The 18,200-nt window shown below is 36.1% G+C and overlaps 2 protein-coding genes across 4 annotated transcripts in view; both read left to right on the plus strand.

Moving 5' to 3' along the window:
* Positions 1–18,200, plus strand: part of LOC309503323 (NACHT, LRR and PYD domains-containing protein 1 homolog) — a 106,991-nt gene that overhangs the window by 31,513 nt on the left and 57,278 nt on the right. The gene's annotated exons all lie outside the window — the stretch shown is intronic.
* LOC309502547 (uncharacterized protein) lies at positions 284–17,286 on the plus strand (the record flags this gene model as incomplete). Its single annotated transcript, XM_082174951.1, has 11 exons — positions 284–502; positions 679–807; positions 4,414–4,607; positions 5,308–5,455; positions 6,424–6,628; positions 6,771–7,057; positions 10,608–10,846; positions 11,006–11,196; positions 11,652–11,739; positions 16,439–16,629; positions 16,946–17,286. The coding sequence occupies 11 exons, from the start codon at positions 284–286 to the stop codon at positions 17,122–17,124; spliced, it is 2,070 nt and encodes a 689-aa protein (XP_082031077.1). The 3' UTR covers positions 17,125–17,286.

Consider the following 18,200-nt stretch of genomic DNA (forward strand, 5'->3'; position numbering starts at 1 on the left):
AACGTAATAGCATCTCGTTATTACGAGAAAAAGATGTCGTTTTAACGACATAAGATCTCGTTATTACGAAAAATATATGTCGTTTTAACGACATAAGATCTCGTTATTACGACATAATTGAGTGGAAAAAATAATATGACTCCTAGCGCAATTTTTGGCGTTGTCGGGGGGAGGCGCACTACGTACACGCACCGTGCACTTGGAAAAAGCTCCTTATACTGTCTATGGGAAAAAGCAGCAAATCAGTTAGGCCTACATCAAATCAATCTTCTCTCAAGCCTGCATGGAGTCTACATTATTTCCCTATAAAAAAACGATAGAAAGCATGATAATAAGTGGGTGCTCGGATGAGTACATATCAAATTTTTTAAAATGTGAATGTGGATTGTCAAAGGGTGCCTCAAAGGAGAGCATACGTCGATTTTGTGCTGAACATGGCATACGGAGAGAGCGTCTGCAAGATTCCCAGCTCGAGGTGGAAGTTGCAAAAGCAGTTACCGAGGTAGGTCAGTTCACATTTACATATAATTAAATGTGAAGGTGTATGTGTATTTGACGTGCTGTCCGGGAGGAGGGCCCCGAGCTCGGAATTTGGCCCTAAACAAAACTCCCCCCGGGTTGTGATAGGAATAGTTACTGGAACTGGAAGTGTTGTATGTATGTTTTTCCCCTCAACAGACTGGGCCAACATATGGCAGAAAAATGATGAAGGGATACCTGGCTTCAAAAGGTATCAAAGCATCCGAAGGCCGCGTGGGATGTATGCTGCGAACAATCAATCCTCCCTATCACATGGCTCGATATCAGGTATTGGTAAATAAATTATGGATTATGTTGTTACATTTTTGGAAGTGTTTGTCTTTAATTAAACCATGTTAGTGTTATAAAGGTTAAAAAGTTGTTCACTTTAATACTATATTACTGCAATACCAGGCTGCAGTTTCAGGTGCACATTTCAAGGACCCTAGTTTTGTGACCACGCCACTAGCCAATTCAGAAGAGACCTGATTCAAACTTGATGCAAAGATGAGACCCATGGAAATTATTCACTTTTTATTATCTTTCACTGGAGTCAGCAGTCTCCAGTTATTATTTAGCTGCAAAAACAGTTAATTGTGCTTCTGGCTGTTGTAAACGGGCATTTGTTTGATTTATTGACATTCTGAAACACACTAGTTTTACAGTTTACTGCACTTTAACCTTTAATCAGTGTTTGGGGTCACACAGACCCCAATGGATTTTTCCTTCATTTTTTAAAAGTGTTAACTTCATCTCAGGGGCATGAAACTCTGGAACTTTTCCTAAATAATCTATCTAAACATGCACAAAAAAACTGGGCTTGATTTGGTTGTTCTAAAGGTGTGTAAAAAAAAATTGACCTTTTAAGGTGTTTGGGGTCAAAATGACCCCACATTGAAAATGAATGGGAAAATGAAAAAAATGACTTTTTTTTATTTTATTTGTCAAAAAAATAAAAGTAAATCCATTATAAATCTGAAAATTTCTACATAGAAACCAAGGTCTGGTCCTAGAGCATAAATAAAAAGTAGAGCGAACTTTCTATCTCATACACACACACACACACACACACACAAACACATAAACAAACACACAAATGTTATGTGTTTGCAACAGAGAGCATTTTTACAGAAATTGGCAAATAAAATAAACAAAACTGGCATAAATCTAAAAGAAATTACATTTAAATCAAGGTCTGGTCCTAGAGCATAAACCCAAAGTGGAACGAACTTTCTATCTCATACACACACACACACAAACACACACAAACACACACAAACACACACAAACACACACATGTATGTCACTGCAACAGAGAGTATTTTTATAGAAATTGGCAAATAAAATAAACAAAACTGGCATAAATCTAAAAAAATTTACATCTAAATCAAGGTCTGGTCCTAGAGCATAAACCCAAAGTGGAACGAACTTTCTATCTCATACACACACACACACAAACACACACAAACACACACATGTATGTCACTGCAACAGAGAGTATTTTTATAGAAATTGGCAAATAAAATAAACAAAACTGGCATAAATGTAAAAAAAATTTACATTTAAATCAAGGTCTGGTCCTAGAGCATAAACCCAAAGTGGAACGAACTTTCTATCTCATACACACACACACACAAACACACACAAACACACACATGTATGTCACTGCAACAGAGAGTATTTTTATAGAAATTGGCAAATAAAATAAACAAAACTGGCATAAATCTAAAAAAATTTACATTTAAATCAAGGTCTGGTCCTAGAGCATAAACCCAAAGTGGAACGAACTTTCTATCTCATACACACACACACACAAACACACACAAACACACACAAACACACACATATATGTCACTGCAACAGAGAGTATTTTTTTAGAAATTGGCAAATAAAATAAACAAAACTGGCATAAATCAAAAAAAAAATTACATTTAAATCAAGGTCCTTGTCCTAGAGCATAAACCCAAAGTGGAACGAACTTTCTATCTCATACACACACACACACAAACACACACAAACACACACATGTCACATATGCAACATGGAACAAGCTTGTTGAATGAATGATTCTCTATGGCCCTCTATGGGATATCTTTGGCCATTGCACTTTAATTCCTTTCCTATAAGAAATAAAGTTTTTCAACTAACCTTTAGATGGCAGTGTTCTATCCCTAACACATAGAGCAATGTCCAGAAACTATTTATATTTAATTATGATCATCATTTAAGTGATTTTTTCTTTTAAAAATCATTTTTCATGAGCCAATTTATGGCCTAGTTATGTATTTGTGCAGTAAATAGGTAAAAAACTTCAACATTTCCACAAAAACACAGCATAAATGGATAGTTTAGAAGTAAATAAAAAAAAAGATATATAGTTTTCCATATAAAAAATTATATTTCCTTATGCAATTGCTCTTTAAAAGTTTGGGGTCAAAATGACCCCAAACACCTTAAGTGTTGTCCTTTTTTAACAGTGATTAAGGGTTAAGTGTATCACACATCAGTGTACGCATGTGGTACGCATGTTGCATTTACAGAATACAGAAAATAGTCTCTTTTCAAGGAAATTTAATTTAAAACCAGAATATAGTTGCTCATATACTGAAACAAATTAGGTTAAATATTTCAAGAGGATTACCAACAGATATGTTTAGAATTAGGGTTTGATTAGGACAATAATTTAATTAATACAATTAAAATCATTCCTGAAAGATTGGCATAAGTGCCATAAAATGGTAGAAACTGCTATTACATGCTTGCATGCATTCAAAAATGGCTGGGTTGTTGTGGTCAGCTAAGTTGAGTAAAATCAGGCTTTGTGAGATGGGTATAAACCTGGAAAGCACCGTTAGCCAACTATGGTGTCAAGTTTCATCTTTATCAGCAAAGTTTAAAGAGGCTGTGTTTGCCGAGACCAACGGACATTCGCAAACAGCATTACAAAGTTTTGTGGTTGGAACGACGGCTCCCAACCTGTGGCTAGAAGCAGAGTTTCTTGTTTGCATGACATGGACTCAAATCCTTATCTGGAGCCAAATAAGTAAGCTGACATTCAGTACAATCTATATCTTTTATTTTATCAAAAATATACAAATGTTATTTCTTTTAAGGACTGGATTCACAGACATGGCTTCGTTTAAGCCAGGATTAGGCTGTAGTTCAATTAGGACATTTAAGTAGCTTTTATAAACCTGCCCCAAAAAAACATTACTGGTGTGCCTCTTGAGACAAAAATGGCACTGACATATTTGAAGATATATCAATGCATTTTAGTCTTGGACTAGCTTAAGCCTTGCTTGTCTGTGAAACTGGGGGTTAGTTTGTCAAAAAAATTTGAAGCATGTGTTCTAGTACGTAAGAACAAGCTGTTGAATCTGGAAATGAATCAAAATAACTGAGAAAATGAGAATTATTGCTATAAATTACAAACATGGCATCTGGGGACTAATTTGATCTCAAACAAATTTGCGACAATACGATTTCGGGAAATAATCGTGACTATCTAGTAGTTGATTTCTTCAATGATGAATTGTACTATGGTAGTTAAGAAGCGAGTTGCATCATTGTATGGGAAGCGCTCCCCTGGCCGAGCCAGCTAGTTATAGAGGGTCAGCTTTAAATGTGTGGGACTACTGCTCCTTAAATAGAAAGTACATTCCTAACCCCACTAACTTGAAAGTCTCCACCCACTGGAGTTATAAACTCTGCACACTTGGAGGTCTCCAGGCTACAGCAACGATGCGATTTCATGTAGATTTCTGTAATAGAAATGAATTAATAATTAGTAAAAAATCTATTTAGTAGGTAGTGTTGTTTTTCCCAGTGTTTTGCTATTAGGTTAAAAAAATCAAAATAATCTAAACATTTACTACTCCCCTTTTTTTTATACAGGGATCTCGGAACTTTAATCCGATACCATACACTGCAGAATACATGGGTCACAAATTACATATCGACCAAAATGAGAAGATGGTAATGTTTGGGGTGACCCACGTAGCAGCTGTGGATGGATACTCCAGAAAAATTGTCGCACATTCCACTATGCCAGTGAAAAACAACCTGACAATATATCAAAATGTTTACAGGTAACTTCAAATTTTTACTTTAGTTGTGTAGTTCCAAATTAATTCCATACATTTATGAGAAATGTGTGAATAATACTAATCATAACACTAACCGCCAGGAGTATTAACAATTAGGCTACATGTTTTTGGGTGCAAGAGTGAACTTGGCTTGAACTTGAGGAGAAATAGTCCAAAAATTAATTGGTTGTTTCAACAAGCATTACCTATTCACCATGTGTGTGTTTTCTCAGAGGAGGCAAAGAAAAAAAATTGTATAAGAAAATAATCCATTCGATAAATTCCACCTTTAATTTTCGAGCATCAATTCACAAATAAAATAGGACTATACATGAAATCTGAATTTTGTTACTGCATCTTTGGAATAAATGAAAAGCTTTGAGATTTATACATGGTTTTGATTAATATAACAGTAATTGCATACATTTTAATGTAAAAATAAAATTGTATTGGTGGTGTTCTTAATAGTTTATGTAATGTTTATGTAACCTGGAAAATGTCAACATTGCGTGTAACTGGAACATGAATTTACCTTTTTCTTAAATACTGAGGACTTTGCCTCATTTCAGAACACTGCTATTAATACATTTGTGTTAAGCAAGACATTATACTGTAGAGCTAAGAGACAATAACTTGACTGGCTAAACAGCATTTTTTACCTTCAGTGCTTTTAGCTATAAGCTGTACTTCTTGTTTCTTGCAGAAGTGCAGTGATCGAATATGGAATGTGGGACCAGATCAGGGTGGATCATGGGAAGGAGTTTTATTTAACACTTTTTATTCAAGAGAAACTTGCACACCTTAGACACAACAGAGAGAAGCAGCCATATTGCCAAACACCGTCAACAAATGTGAGTCGTAATATATTCATAAACATTGTAGGGCAAGAGAAACTATAGTGTCCTTTTAACATGATCTATTAAGATGTTTTGTTTTGTTAACTGCACTTAGTATTGTTGTGTCCAATACAGGGGCCTATACCATGAAGCCGGTTTAGGTGGCTAGCCATATATGTTTCACTTTACTTTGTGCCAACCCTGGGTTTTAGGCATCATGAAAGTGGTTTGGCTTTTAGCAGTGTTCATCGCCATAGTAACTTGCGCTGATGTCACTCCTAAACTCAGGATCAAAGCCTGTGTTGACAGAGAAAGTTGATGAACAGTGTAATGGCACCAACAAAGGTTGGATTGTTTGGTTTTGTCAACTCGAAACTAATCCCAAAACCCTTTGTTTAACTACCATCATGGTACCATCAAATATAGTGATACTTCAGAATCACTGGAAGCTGATAGGAAGATTAGAGTACCTTACTGACCCTGTAGGTTAAGCAAAATTAACTAAACTTTATTCAAGTTATTTATATAGAATGCTATATGATCAGTGGCTAAGTTCTCTTAACACGCATACATTTTTACAATTTGAAATCAGGAAATCATTATAATGCATAAATTATGAGAAACATGAATAATTGGTTCTCCTTCACAAATATAAGTTTCCAGGGAGGTTTGTTAGAGGGTGAGTGGGACATTAAGAGGGAAGCGACCTGCCAGGAACAGTATTGGACTCCCCAAGAGGTGTATGAATATTTTTATTTTTATCTTTTTTAGTCTTTGAAACTATACAATTCTGCAAACGTATGCACTAACTAACCAGCTTACATCTCCGTAGAAACTGACTCGCCATGCTCCATACCATACTGAACCCCCTAGAAACTTTTGATGTCTGTCTCTCTTAATGACTGTCTGTCTTTGCTATAAAACTTTCATAGTTTGTATCAACAAATTTAGCTGTCTTGTTTTTCTTTTCATTTATAAAACAGAATCACATTATTGAAAGAATGTGGCCAGAAGTCAACAACAGAGTAAACTATCCGCTGAAAGGAGCTCTCATCCAGTTAGTGGACCAGGAGGAGATTGATATGCAGGATAACCTCACACAATACTGTGTGTCTTCTCTGACGTGTCAAGTGGCTCAAATTGGACTTGAACGAGTTGTGCATTCCTGGAATGCACACAGTATTCCAGGTAAATCTGAAGCAGGTGGTTTTTCGTTAAACCAAGCCTCTTGACCTTGATTAGTTGTTGACAGGATTTTTGTCTGCTGTGCTACTTCATAACAGGAAATGTAGGGTCCACCTGAAGCCCTTAAATCTCAATTTCCTTGTAGGGAATGGAGTTCCTGATCATCTGGCCCATGGTGGATGCCCGAAGAAAGTCTCTCCTGATGTTTTGCCTGATGCAGTGGATGCAGCAAACTGTTATGACCAAGAAGTTGGTTCTTCATTGACACGGGAGTCATCCTTTGGAAGGAATCCTTTTTTACATCTCGAAGACCAGGAAGCAGCTCAGAGGGAATTTTCCCTGCACTATCCAAACATTTGTTTGTTATTTGAAAGTGCTGTTAATTTCCAGCCTGACCATTTCAAACATGCCATTAGAAAGCTAATTGACATTGTAAGAAGTCTAAGTTCCTAATTGTAACTATTACCTATTTGGCCCATCTGCTTAAGTGCATTGTTGCACCTCCAGTGATTAATTCGATATGTTAAGCATTTTGTTGACTTCTTAAATTACCTTTTTTTTTGGAAATTGCCTTTTTTTGGGGACCTAAAAAGTGTGAAGATGGTTTATACATTCACATTTTATATATAGAGAGTGATATTCCTTTTGGGTAGACAATGTATATTCGGAACAGAGGGACATTTGAAACAGTAACATGCTCTTCGATTGTAGACATTTTAAAGGATGTGGTTCTCTAATCTGAAGATATCAAATAAAGATTTTTTTTTTGAGGTAATAATTTCATTTCACCACCTCCATTCATTATTGAATTGCTTGCGACCTTTTATCAGAGGGACAGTTGAAACACATCGACTGAACCCACAGTAGATTAATGTATCAGATACTGTCAAATTACACACGTCAATGCACTGATGGAGGTTATAACTGCAAATGACACCACAATTAATAACTGAAGAAGAGTAAATGTGTATGTTGCACACTTACTAAGTGAATGTTATTATTATTATTTTTTACAGCTGTACAGGTGAACTGGTTTTAATTGTTCAATATTTTGGCAAAAAGTGTTAACATTTAACAATCTACCCCTATTAGTTGCAACTGATACGAGGGAGTCATGTTCCTTTAAAGAACCCATCCCCCATCCACCCCCAACTTCGACTGGTGGCCAGTGTTTCACTTATCGTCGACAGCAACATTAATAACATCTTCTAAGTGTAAACTCTTCTTCTAACACTAAAATCTGTGACAATGGCATACGTTTTGTTTAAAGACAACAAAAGAGTTTCTTTGAGGCTGGAAGATATGCGCGCCGAACGGATTGGAAGGATTTTCCAGGTGTGTCTAATTAGATAATTAAGTTAGTTTAATTGAAGTGGCATTAAGTCGTCAATGACTACGTTTACATGCAGCCAATAACCCGTTCAAAACCGGGATATTAGCAATAACCCGGTCGCGCACGGCCATGTAAACACCGGCAAAAACCCGGATATGCTCATATCCCGGTTTTTAAAAACCCGGATATTATACCTGGGGTACCCCCTTTCTAACCCGAATATTTGGTCATGTAAACGCGTATCGGCATATCCCCATCAAAAGGGACATTGATTTGTGTTCTGCGCATGTTCTATTCGCAAGGAATCTTGGTATTTTGAGTAGGGACGGCGCATACAGAAACCCGCGTGCAGTATACCGGAAGTAAACAAGAAGTAGAGGTAAACATGGCGAGACGCAGCACAGCACCACACTTTTGGAGCGAGGAGGAAAGCGCAAACAAAGGCGATCGCTATCTGCCCCGAACTATTCATTATCCGCGTGCTGCTGCTGTTGTTGTTGTCTTTGGATACAGGAAAAAGAATCGGAAATGACGCATATTGCGTCTTAAGGAAGTCCGTACGTCCAGACGCTAACCGTGCGTCGCCGTTTACATCGGGATATTGCAAATTCCATGTATACAGGAGTAACTCTCTCTGCTCACGCATGTAAACGCGTTATTCCGAATGTTTCAGAAACCCAAATAGTGACTCTAACCCGACCATAACCCGGATATTGGCTGCATGTAAACGTAGTCAATGCTGTCAACAGTTAACCCTTTTGCATCGATTAAAAAAAGTTACACGTAGGTCCATAGTGGTCAAAAATGTCAATGTAAAAAAACTCATAAAAATTTGAAGCTTGGGAGCACAAACTTAAGTTTGATCTCATTTTAAAGAAGACCATTGGAAGATTGTTGCTTAAGTAAAAAAATTAAAATAAAATTAAAAAGTAAAACCCCCCAAAAAGTTATATAGGCCTAGGTTTAAGTTTATTAAATTGATTTATGAACATTATTTTATATAAAATATATTTTATGAAACATGTCGAACTCTAAAACGGCTAGAAAATCAAACCCATACATCTAAACAAGCTGTGTTCCAAATTAGAGGTTGATATCTCAAAAAATTAGCTTTCCGTAAGATTTTGTTTGGGCGCAGTAGGCCTAACACATTTCCCCCATTATGCTAGCAAAACTCCACTGGTTATTAGCAGTTGAGTTTTTCTCTCTCAAGTATTACAAGCACACACACACACACACAGACATTTTTAACAACTACACTTCGACATCCATACCAACACACCCACACAATTATTGTTGCATAATTTATCCAATTGGCTCTGTACGGAAGCCCTGAACCGCAACATAAAAAAAAAAAAATCCGTAAAAAATAAATAAAATAAATTCTAAAATTACGAGAATAAAGTCGAAATATTTCGAGATTAAAGTCGAAATGTTTCGACTTTATTCTCATAATTTTTTTTTACGTTTTTTATGTGAAGAGAGAGACAGTAGCCTACGGTTAGTGTTCTTGGACCAGATGGCTTTGCCTATAGACGAGCACGAAAACACGTAGCCCCTAGACTTTGAGTCAACGTGCCACATAGAGTTTGGACCAGGATTGTGGTAGGCTACCTACTCCGGCGTAGTCTGTGTGCCGTCTATAGGCAACACCATAATGCATGTTGGTAGATTAGCACCTGTAGAATTTCCTTTTGTTGAAAGCCCAGATAAAAGTAAAAAGCTACTATTAAAGGAAATAGGGGTGAAATAGTAAGACACACGGGGCAAAACCAACATGGGGCAAAAGACACATAGTATTGACACAAATACTTCAGCTAGAATAATGTTTTTAATAATGTCTAAGTTACTACTTGATCAAAACAATCACTTCAGCAAAGTTTGTACTATTTTCGGTTTAGTTTGATAAATAAAATTAAAGTAAAGTAAAGTAATTTTTAAAAGTAAAGATTCTGAAAGCATTGAAGAAGATCCCATAATAATTTAATAGGCTATAGATTCACAGTAGTAACAAATAAATATATTTTATTATATATGATTAATATCCTATTTTTAAATATGATGGCTTCATTATAAATATGGTGAATTCAAAATTAAAAAAACAAATTCCAAATCGATGTATTTTAATCTAACCATGTCATGTCAACAAATGGAAAAGACGGATGGCTGTTTATTATCATGTTCATTATTGTGCCTTTCGCCCTGATAGCAGGGGTGCCTTTTACCCCAAATACCATATTTTTAGATATTCTTCCTTTATCAAAAAAATGTTGCTTTATTACCTTGAACAAAAGTGAAAATCATTAAAGACCATGAATCATGAAGAAAATTTTTAAAACATTAAATATTAACTCAAAGGCCAAATTCCCATGTGCATCATCAAAAGTGGTTGTTAAGAAAAGTGCTGAGCTACTTTTTTGTGCATGACATGTGTGGGGCTCTGTATTTATTTTTGTTATTTTATTTGATTAAAGATAGTTTTATAGATACATTGTCTGTACTTCAGTGGGCATTTTTGCATATTATTGAAAATCAAAAGTTAATTAGAATTGTAGTTATTCAACATAAATAATTTAGAAAAACAGTCTAGGAAAGAATCACTAGACGTAAAAGGTGTATTTCAGTTATCACTTTTTTGGTGTGTTTCAGGTTGGTACAGACAGTCTGTATTTAACAGACTCTTCAAATGTCGCTTTTTTTCCTATGGAAAATGGAGATTTTTGCAGCTTGGACCTAACTGAGAGAGGGCATTATGAGGTTCATGGCGGTGAACTTCAAGGGCAAGTAACAGCTTTGAGTCAGCGTAGTTTCTCATTTTCTCAAAGGCCTTCAAGTTCACCAAACTTCACACAGCCACCTAGAGCTAGTACTCCAAGATCATTTCAAAGGTAACCCCTTAAAATCCTACTCCTTTATAATGTCAATATGTGAAGTCATAAACATATATACATTTTAAGCTTATTATTCCATATTCCTACTCAAACCATTAATTCTTCTGGATTTAAGTTGCACTTTTTGTACAATACAGAAATGTGTTTCTTTTATAGATCCATACACATCTCTGAAATACAAGATGGACGCTTGGTCTCTAGTCGAGTAGTGGTGGTGCGTTTTACAGAATCTGAGGCAAATGTGCCCAGCTTTCTGGAGAAAGTGAAGTTGGCTCTGGGCAATGATGAATCTTACGTCCTTACCAACACCCAAGGAAATGAAATCTTGCACTCAGAGGGCACAACTGGTAAATAAAATCCTATGTTTGTTAATATGGAGTTTTGCACAAAGAATATTTTTCCTTATTTTCAAAAAACAAATGAATTGAAGATAAAATCTGAAACTTGAAGAAATAATAAAGGGACAATATTTACACTTATGTGTCTCAAAATGTACTAGTCAATGAGAACCCATCTTTGTTATCCTTTCTATCATGAGACAAAAACACTGAGGGAAAAAGGAAAAAGCATGATTTAAAACTTTAGCAGCTCATTTGAGAAACAAATGCAGACAGATATTTTCAGTAGCGAATGCCATGTTTATAAAGATCAAGTTTTTAGCCTTTGATTTTTGTTCTTTTCTTTTTTTTCAGACTTTTTTATTTTATTTTATTTTTCTGTCTGGAAAGGCCACAATAGGTATTATTGGCAAAGACTTGTTGCTGTACTGTTTACTGGGTATCTGCCTGTGTTGTTGTTTTAGGATCATCTTATTGGAGGCCAAACTCCAGAAAAGTCCATGCGGTGGAAAGGGCTGCGTTTAGACAGTGGCAGCACAGTAGGAGTCTGAGGTATTGCAGTGTAATATAATACATTTCTTGCAAATGACAAATTACCCTTTTTTCCAGTGGTGGACGAAGTACACATACCATGTACTTGAGTTAAAGTAAAGATACTCAAGGTAAAATATTACTCAAGTAAAAGTAGAAGTGCTGCCTTTAAACATTCACTTGAGTAAAAGTACAAAAGTATTTGCTTTCAAATGTACTTAAGTATCCAAGTACTATGATTTTTTTTATGGCTAAAATGTCCTATTATAATTTTTTTCACAATACTCTTGCTTAACTCAGTCTACATGAAGACTCTAATGTCACTCTTGGCACATCAATCTAATAATAAAATGACATTAATTAGTCTATATATATATATATATATATATATATATATATATATATATATATATATATATATATATATATATATATATATATATATATTTATATATATACAGTGCAATGCATAAGTGAATACACCCATGCTAAAGTTGACTAAAAAGAGGAATAAAAAATCTTATTTTGGAAATTGAACTTAATGCCTTAATTAAAAAAATTAGGAAAATTCCAACCTTTAAGGACACCAATTTTCTTTGTGAATGAATAATGTATCGTAAATAAATAAATGTTCTTCCTTAAAATACATGGTGCATAAGTGAGTACACCCCTATGTTAAATTCCCATAGAGGCAGGCAGATTTTTATTTTTAAGTATTTTTTTTTATTTTTTTTAGGATACTATGCATCCTGATAAAGTTCCCTTGGCCTTTGGAATTAAAATAGCCCCACATCATCACATAGCCTTCACCATACCTAGAGATTGGCATGGGGTACTTTCCATAAGATCATCTCTCAATGCAAATCAAACTAGCTATTAGGCTAACTGAAATAAAACCATGCCAATCTCTAGGTATGGTGAAGGCTATGTGATGATGTGGGGCTATTTTAATTCCAAAGGCCAAGGGAACTTTATCAGGATGCATAGTATCCTAAAAAATTTTTTTTAAAAATACTTAAAAATAAAAATCTGCCTGCCTCTATGGGAATTTAACATAGGGGTGTACTCACTTATGCACCATGTATTTTAAGGAAGAACATTTATTTATTTACGATACATTATTCATTCACAAAGAAAATTGGTGTCCTTAAAGGTTGGAATTTTCCTAATTTTTTTAATTAAGGCATTAAGTTCAGATTCCAAAAGATGATTTTTTAATCCTCTTTTTAGTCAACTTTAGCATGGGTGTATTAACTTATGCATTGCACTGTGTGTATATATATATATATATATATATATATATATATATATATATATATATATATATATATATATATATATATATATATATATTTTATTATATATATATATTTCTAATTGAATTCAATTCAATTGAATACATTTTTTGTGTGATTAATTTTGGAGGGAAGGGGACTGTTCCCATAAGGTATAATACATTTACAGTATTTACTGTATATATTTTTCACGAGCGTCTATGGTCATAATTATAAACATCATAATGTTATGATACATTCACATAAACCTGCACAATGCCATTGATATATACACACACACACATATATATATATTCTACGTTATGGGAGCAGCCAATTTCCCTCCAAAATTAAACACCAAAACGTATTAATGCAGTGTTTCTGCTGCTCCCCAGAAAAAAAATGCTAGCAAGTCATTTTAGTGTCAACGTAATAAGCAAATAAGCAAAAAAAAAAGTTCATTATGCATCAATATTTACTGATAATTGCTGCAATAATAGCTGCAGCTCTCTGCCCCGCTTAAAATCATTGGCAACGCGATTTGTTTGGAACTATTGAGAGCTACACGAATCATGTGACCGCGCGGCGGCGAGATCACAGTAGGCTTGTTCAACTTGAACCGGCGCTGCACACTGCACAGACCAATCGGTGAATGACATTAAAATACCGCGAGAGAGTGATTAGAGATTAGAGAGTAGACGGCTCTGTATGCTTTTCAATCGCTCTCGCGATTTCGCTCTATACTTTGATGTCATAAACTGATCGGTCTGTGCAGCGCCGGTTCAAGTCAAACAAGCCTAGTGTGTCGCAACTTCTTATATACTGTCTATGGTCGCAACTCTAATATTTAACGGCTCTGGTTCGCGCTTAGTAGATACCGCCCAGAGCCATAGAGAGAGAGAGTTGCGACACTCTTTGATGTCGCCGCTATGGCTGTCACGTGGTTCATGTAAGCCCCAATAGTTCCAAAACGTACGCTGGCTGTCATGTTCTTCTATGGGACAGACAGCAGCGATTGCATTATTGAACGGTAAATATAAAATAAAACACACACCCAAGTACTTTTTCAGCTGTTATTGCATTATTGCATTTAGTTAATGTCAGTTTTGCATTTGGAGATAAGTTTTAGGCTATATTTTTGGAGGGAAAAGCTTAGTGTTCATGTTCGAATGGGTAGTAGCACTGGCTTTAGCGGCTCTAACTTAACTTTTCCATATCATTCATCTGATGATGGACGTCTCATGATATTTATTTTAGCACAACTGGGCTGTATTAGGCTATTGATTCCCGTGATTTTGCTTATAAATTCCGATTCAGCCATTAGCCTACACTGTACCTTCGTGATCACGCAAAGAGGTCTGCCGTGGCGGTCCGTTCAGAATTCGCTTAGAAGCTAGCTCACTTCATCTGATGAAAGTGGCCACCCCCAGGACCACAACGTGAAACATCATCATGTTAAGACTAAGAATATTATTTTAAGATTAAGGCGGCGGCCATACACATTATCAAAACTATAACAGATTAAAAACGAATTTAAGCATGGCTGATACAAATGAAGGTTTTCAAATAAAATATTTTTTATTAAACAATGACAGACAACAAAAATGTGTGCTTGTGTGTGTGAACAAGAAAAACAAAAACCAGGGGCAGGTGATCCATGAAACAGACAGGACTGGTGATGGCCATAACAATCCTAAAGGTCCAGCATTGTTCTCACAAGCCGCTTCACTCAAGACAATAATAACATAATGAAAAGTTAGTATATCCCAAAAAATTTAATTAAATAAAAGTTGCTATAAAGGTGGTAGCGATTCATTACTGAACTCTTAGCTGACGAAGTCGCGCTAGCTAACTAGCGTTAGCTAGCAGGCAGTGCTTGAAAATTGGTTGAAACAACCAACATAAAATATAAATAATTACGCTGTGCATGTACAAATGAAGACCAGTATAAGCATCGCAAAGGGCCTCTGATACAATATAGACAGTTGACAATTCAAAAGAGGTCGATATTTCGGCAACTTAACTCTGGAACAACTCGACGCACAGCAATGTAAGTGAATGGTGTCCAACGCCCAAATGACAGTGTTTGGAACTATTCCGATCTTCATATCCCGGAAGTAGGCGGTTAAAAGCGCCGCCATTATTTACAACGGAGGTCTATGGGAGTGTCGCAACTCTCTCTCTCTATGGCTCTGATACCGCCAAGGCAAGTTCAAAACAAAGCGTGCGCGCTGTACTGTGATTGGTGGCTCATTTGACCAGTTAAGTTTTTATCCACTCATAAATAAAAAGGAACGACTGATTTTGAAAATGTAGTAGAGTAAAAAGTAGGATATTTGACTTTGAAATGTAGTGGAGTTAAAGTAAAAGTCTTCCCAAATTTAAATACTTCAGTAAAGTACAGATACGCAAAAAAGCTACTTAAAGGGATAGTTCACTTTGAAATTAAATTTTGGTATGTTTTAGCTTACCTCAAGGGCATCCAAGATGTAGGTGTCTTTTTTTCCGCAGTAGTTTCAATTTTGATATTTTTAGGTCAAACCGTTCTTGTCTGTCAGTCATATAATGCAGGTCTATGGTCACTGTCTCAAAGAGCATGCACAAAGTCCAAATTAAAACAATTCCCCATCGTCCAAATTAAACAATTCCCCATCGTAAGTACACATTGATGGCCTAAGACACGAAACGAGCGGTTTGTGTGAAAAAACGAACAGTATTTATATCGTTGTTACCTCTTGAACAAAGCCGCGTCCAAATGATCTGAGGGCGCGGGCGGGTATAGATAAACTAGATGTCGCCTTGGCTACTGCAGTTCATTGGAACGAAACCGTAGCCAAGCGACATCTAGTGTATATATCTATACCTGCCCGCGGGCGTGTATAGATGTATACACTAGATGTCGCCTTCGCTACTGCAGGTCATTGGAACGAAACCGTAGCCAAGGCGACATCAGTGTATATATCTATACCCGCCTGCGCCCTCAGATCATTTGGACGCGGCTTTGTTCAAGAGGTAACAACGATATAAATACTGTTCGTTTTCTCACACAAACCGCTCGTTTCGTGTCTTAGGCCATCAATGTGTACTTACGATGGGGAATTGTTTAATTTGGACGATGGGGAATTGTTTTAATTTGGACTCTGTGCATGCTCTAGAGACAGTGACCATAGACCTGCATTATATGACTGACAGACAAGAACGGTTTGACCTAAAAATATCAAAATTGAAACTACTGCGGAAAAAAAGACACCTACATCTTGGATGCCCTTCAGGTAAGCTCAAACATACCAAAATTTAATTTCAAAGTGAACTATCCCTTTAAGTACAGTAACGAATTACATTTACTTCGTTACTGTCCACCACTGCTTTTTTCAAAAAAAAACAACCTATTTATAAGTAAAGAGGGATAAGTGAAAATTATTTATGTGTTAACCTTTTTTTAATAGTCGCAGAGATGCTGAAAAATCTGTCCTTGAGAACCTTAAATCGCAAATCGAGGAGCTGTTGGAGGCCTCTCATGGTTTGGAACATGTATCCAGACAGATTCAGGAGGTTGTTTCCATTACACAGGGAGCAGCACAAAGGGCAAACCTAGCAACAATTTTAAAGGAGACATTCATGTGTTTAATCTGCAGAGGTACACACACACACAAAACTGCATCTTGAAATGTCCTTACCAAAACACAGTAAACTAGAAGGAACAAATATGGTGCTAAAACAGTAGCATGGATATCGCTCGGCTGAAATCATGTTCAGTCTATTCACTGATATCAGTTGCAAGTGTGTGGCCCCTATAGGCTGGGTTTTTGCAGTAACTGCCAAAGGTCGTATCATTTTTAGCCATGATATCAGCTATAATTGAAGTGATTTGACTTACTGTTTTCCAAAACATAATCATGTTTATTTGGCACCAGCTGCAGTTAATGTTGACTTTTTATATTTTCTTTATCAAGCTATCATTGAAGAACCCGTGTTCACCTCGTGCTGCAGAAGTGTGGTGGGGTGCAAGGTCTGCATTGGCCAGTGGATGGAGAACTCAAGGCAGTGTCCTAAATGCAGATCTGAGGATGCTGTCATCACAGAAGTTGCAGGCCTATCCAATGTGCTTGAAGTCACTAAGAGTTTTGTGTAAAACAGTATTCATTTTTTTTCTCCATGCACTTCCTGCATGAATATTTGTTCAGTTAGTAAGGTTCAAGCAGGGTATGTGACAAAGACATCTTCAAAAGTTTAAAAACATTGCAGTTTTGTTTGCATGTGTTGTGAGAACAGAATAAAGTTTTTGCAGATTCCATTTTCCATTGTATTGACTGACAAATCTGCATGCAGACACCCAACTTTGCACATTAATTTATAGATTTAACACCCAGTCCTGACCCTGGAGCATCATGTTCTGCAGAGTTCAGCTCCAACCAGTTCCAACACACTTTCCTGAACATTTCTAGATATTCTGAAGACCTTTCTTAGCTGGTTCAGGTGTGTTTATCTAGCCTAGCAAAACTTTGCAGGACATTTGCCCTGACATTAGCTCATTACATTAATTGAATGTGATTTATCAACAGCTAGTACATCTTAAAATATAGAGCTTATGACAAATAATAGTTCCAGATGGACAAACAATAAATGCAAAAACCAGTGTGAATAACAATATCTTAAAAGAAACTAGAGAGTGGCAAACTTCGAAGTAGGGTTCAAGTTTTAATTAGTTGTAGCCTACAGCTTTAAGTATAAACCTTATTCTCATACACAGATATGGCCTGGTTATGAGTGAAATGTATGCTTTTATTTGTCATTTAAACTGATGCAAACAGTGAAAGAGAGTAGAAAAGACTTACTATCCTGTCGCCCCCTCTAGTGGACAACATTAAGTATTACGGCCTTCTTTGCTCAGATAACGCAAGTCAATGTTTTTTTTTTTTTGGTTTTTTTTGTTTTTTCGGAAGGAAAGTCTGACCAGTCCGAAAAGATATAAGCAAGTCAGACCAGTCTGAAGGTCTGAGCTGAGTTTGGTGGAGCATTAAAATTCTAGGTGGCGTCAATTTCTAATAACAATAATAATGTTTAAATATGGCTTTCTCAAGCCAACATAATACAGAAAACTCAGAGAAACATCGACCAATTCAGAATGTAATAAAATTGTATTTGTTTTATAATAAAACTAATACCATTTTATAGGTATGCCGTCTTCAACCGACATGGTTTTAATTA

Source organism: Leuciscus leuciscus, assembly GCF_965113295.1.
Source record: "Leuciscus leuciscus genome assembly, chromosome: 7".
Classification (NCBI taxonomy): Eukaryota; Metazoa; Chordata; class Actinopteri; order Cypriniformes; family Leuciscidae; genus Leuciscus; species Leuciscus leuciscus.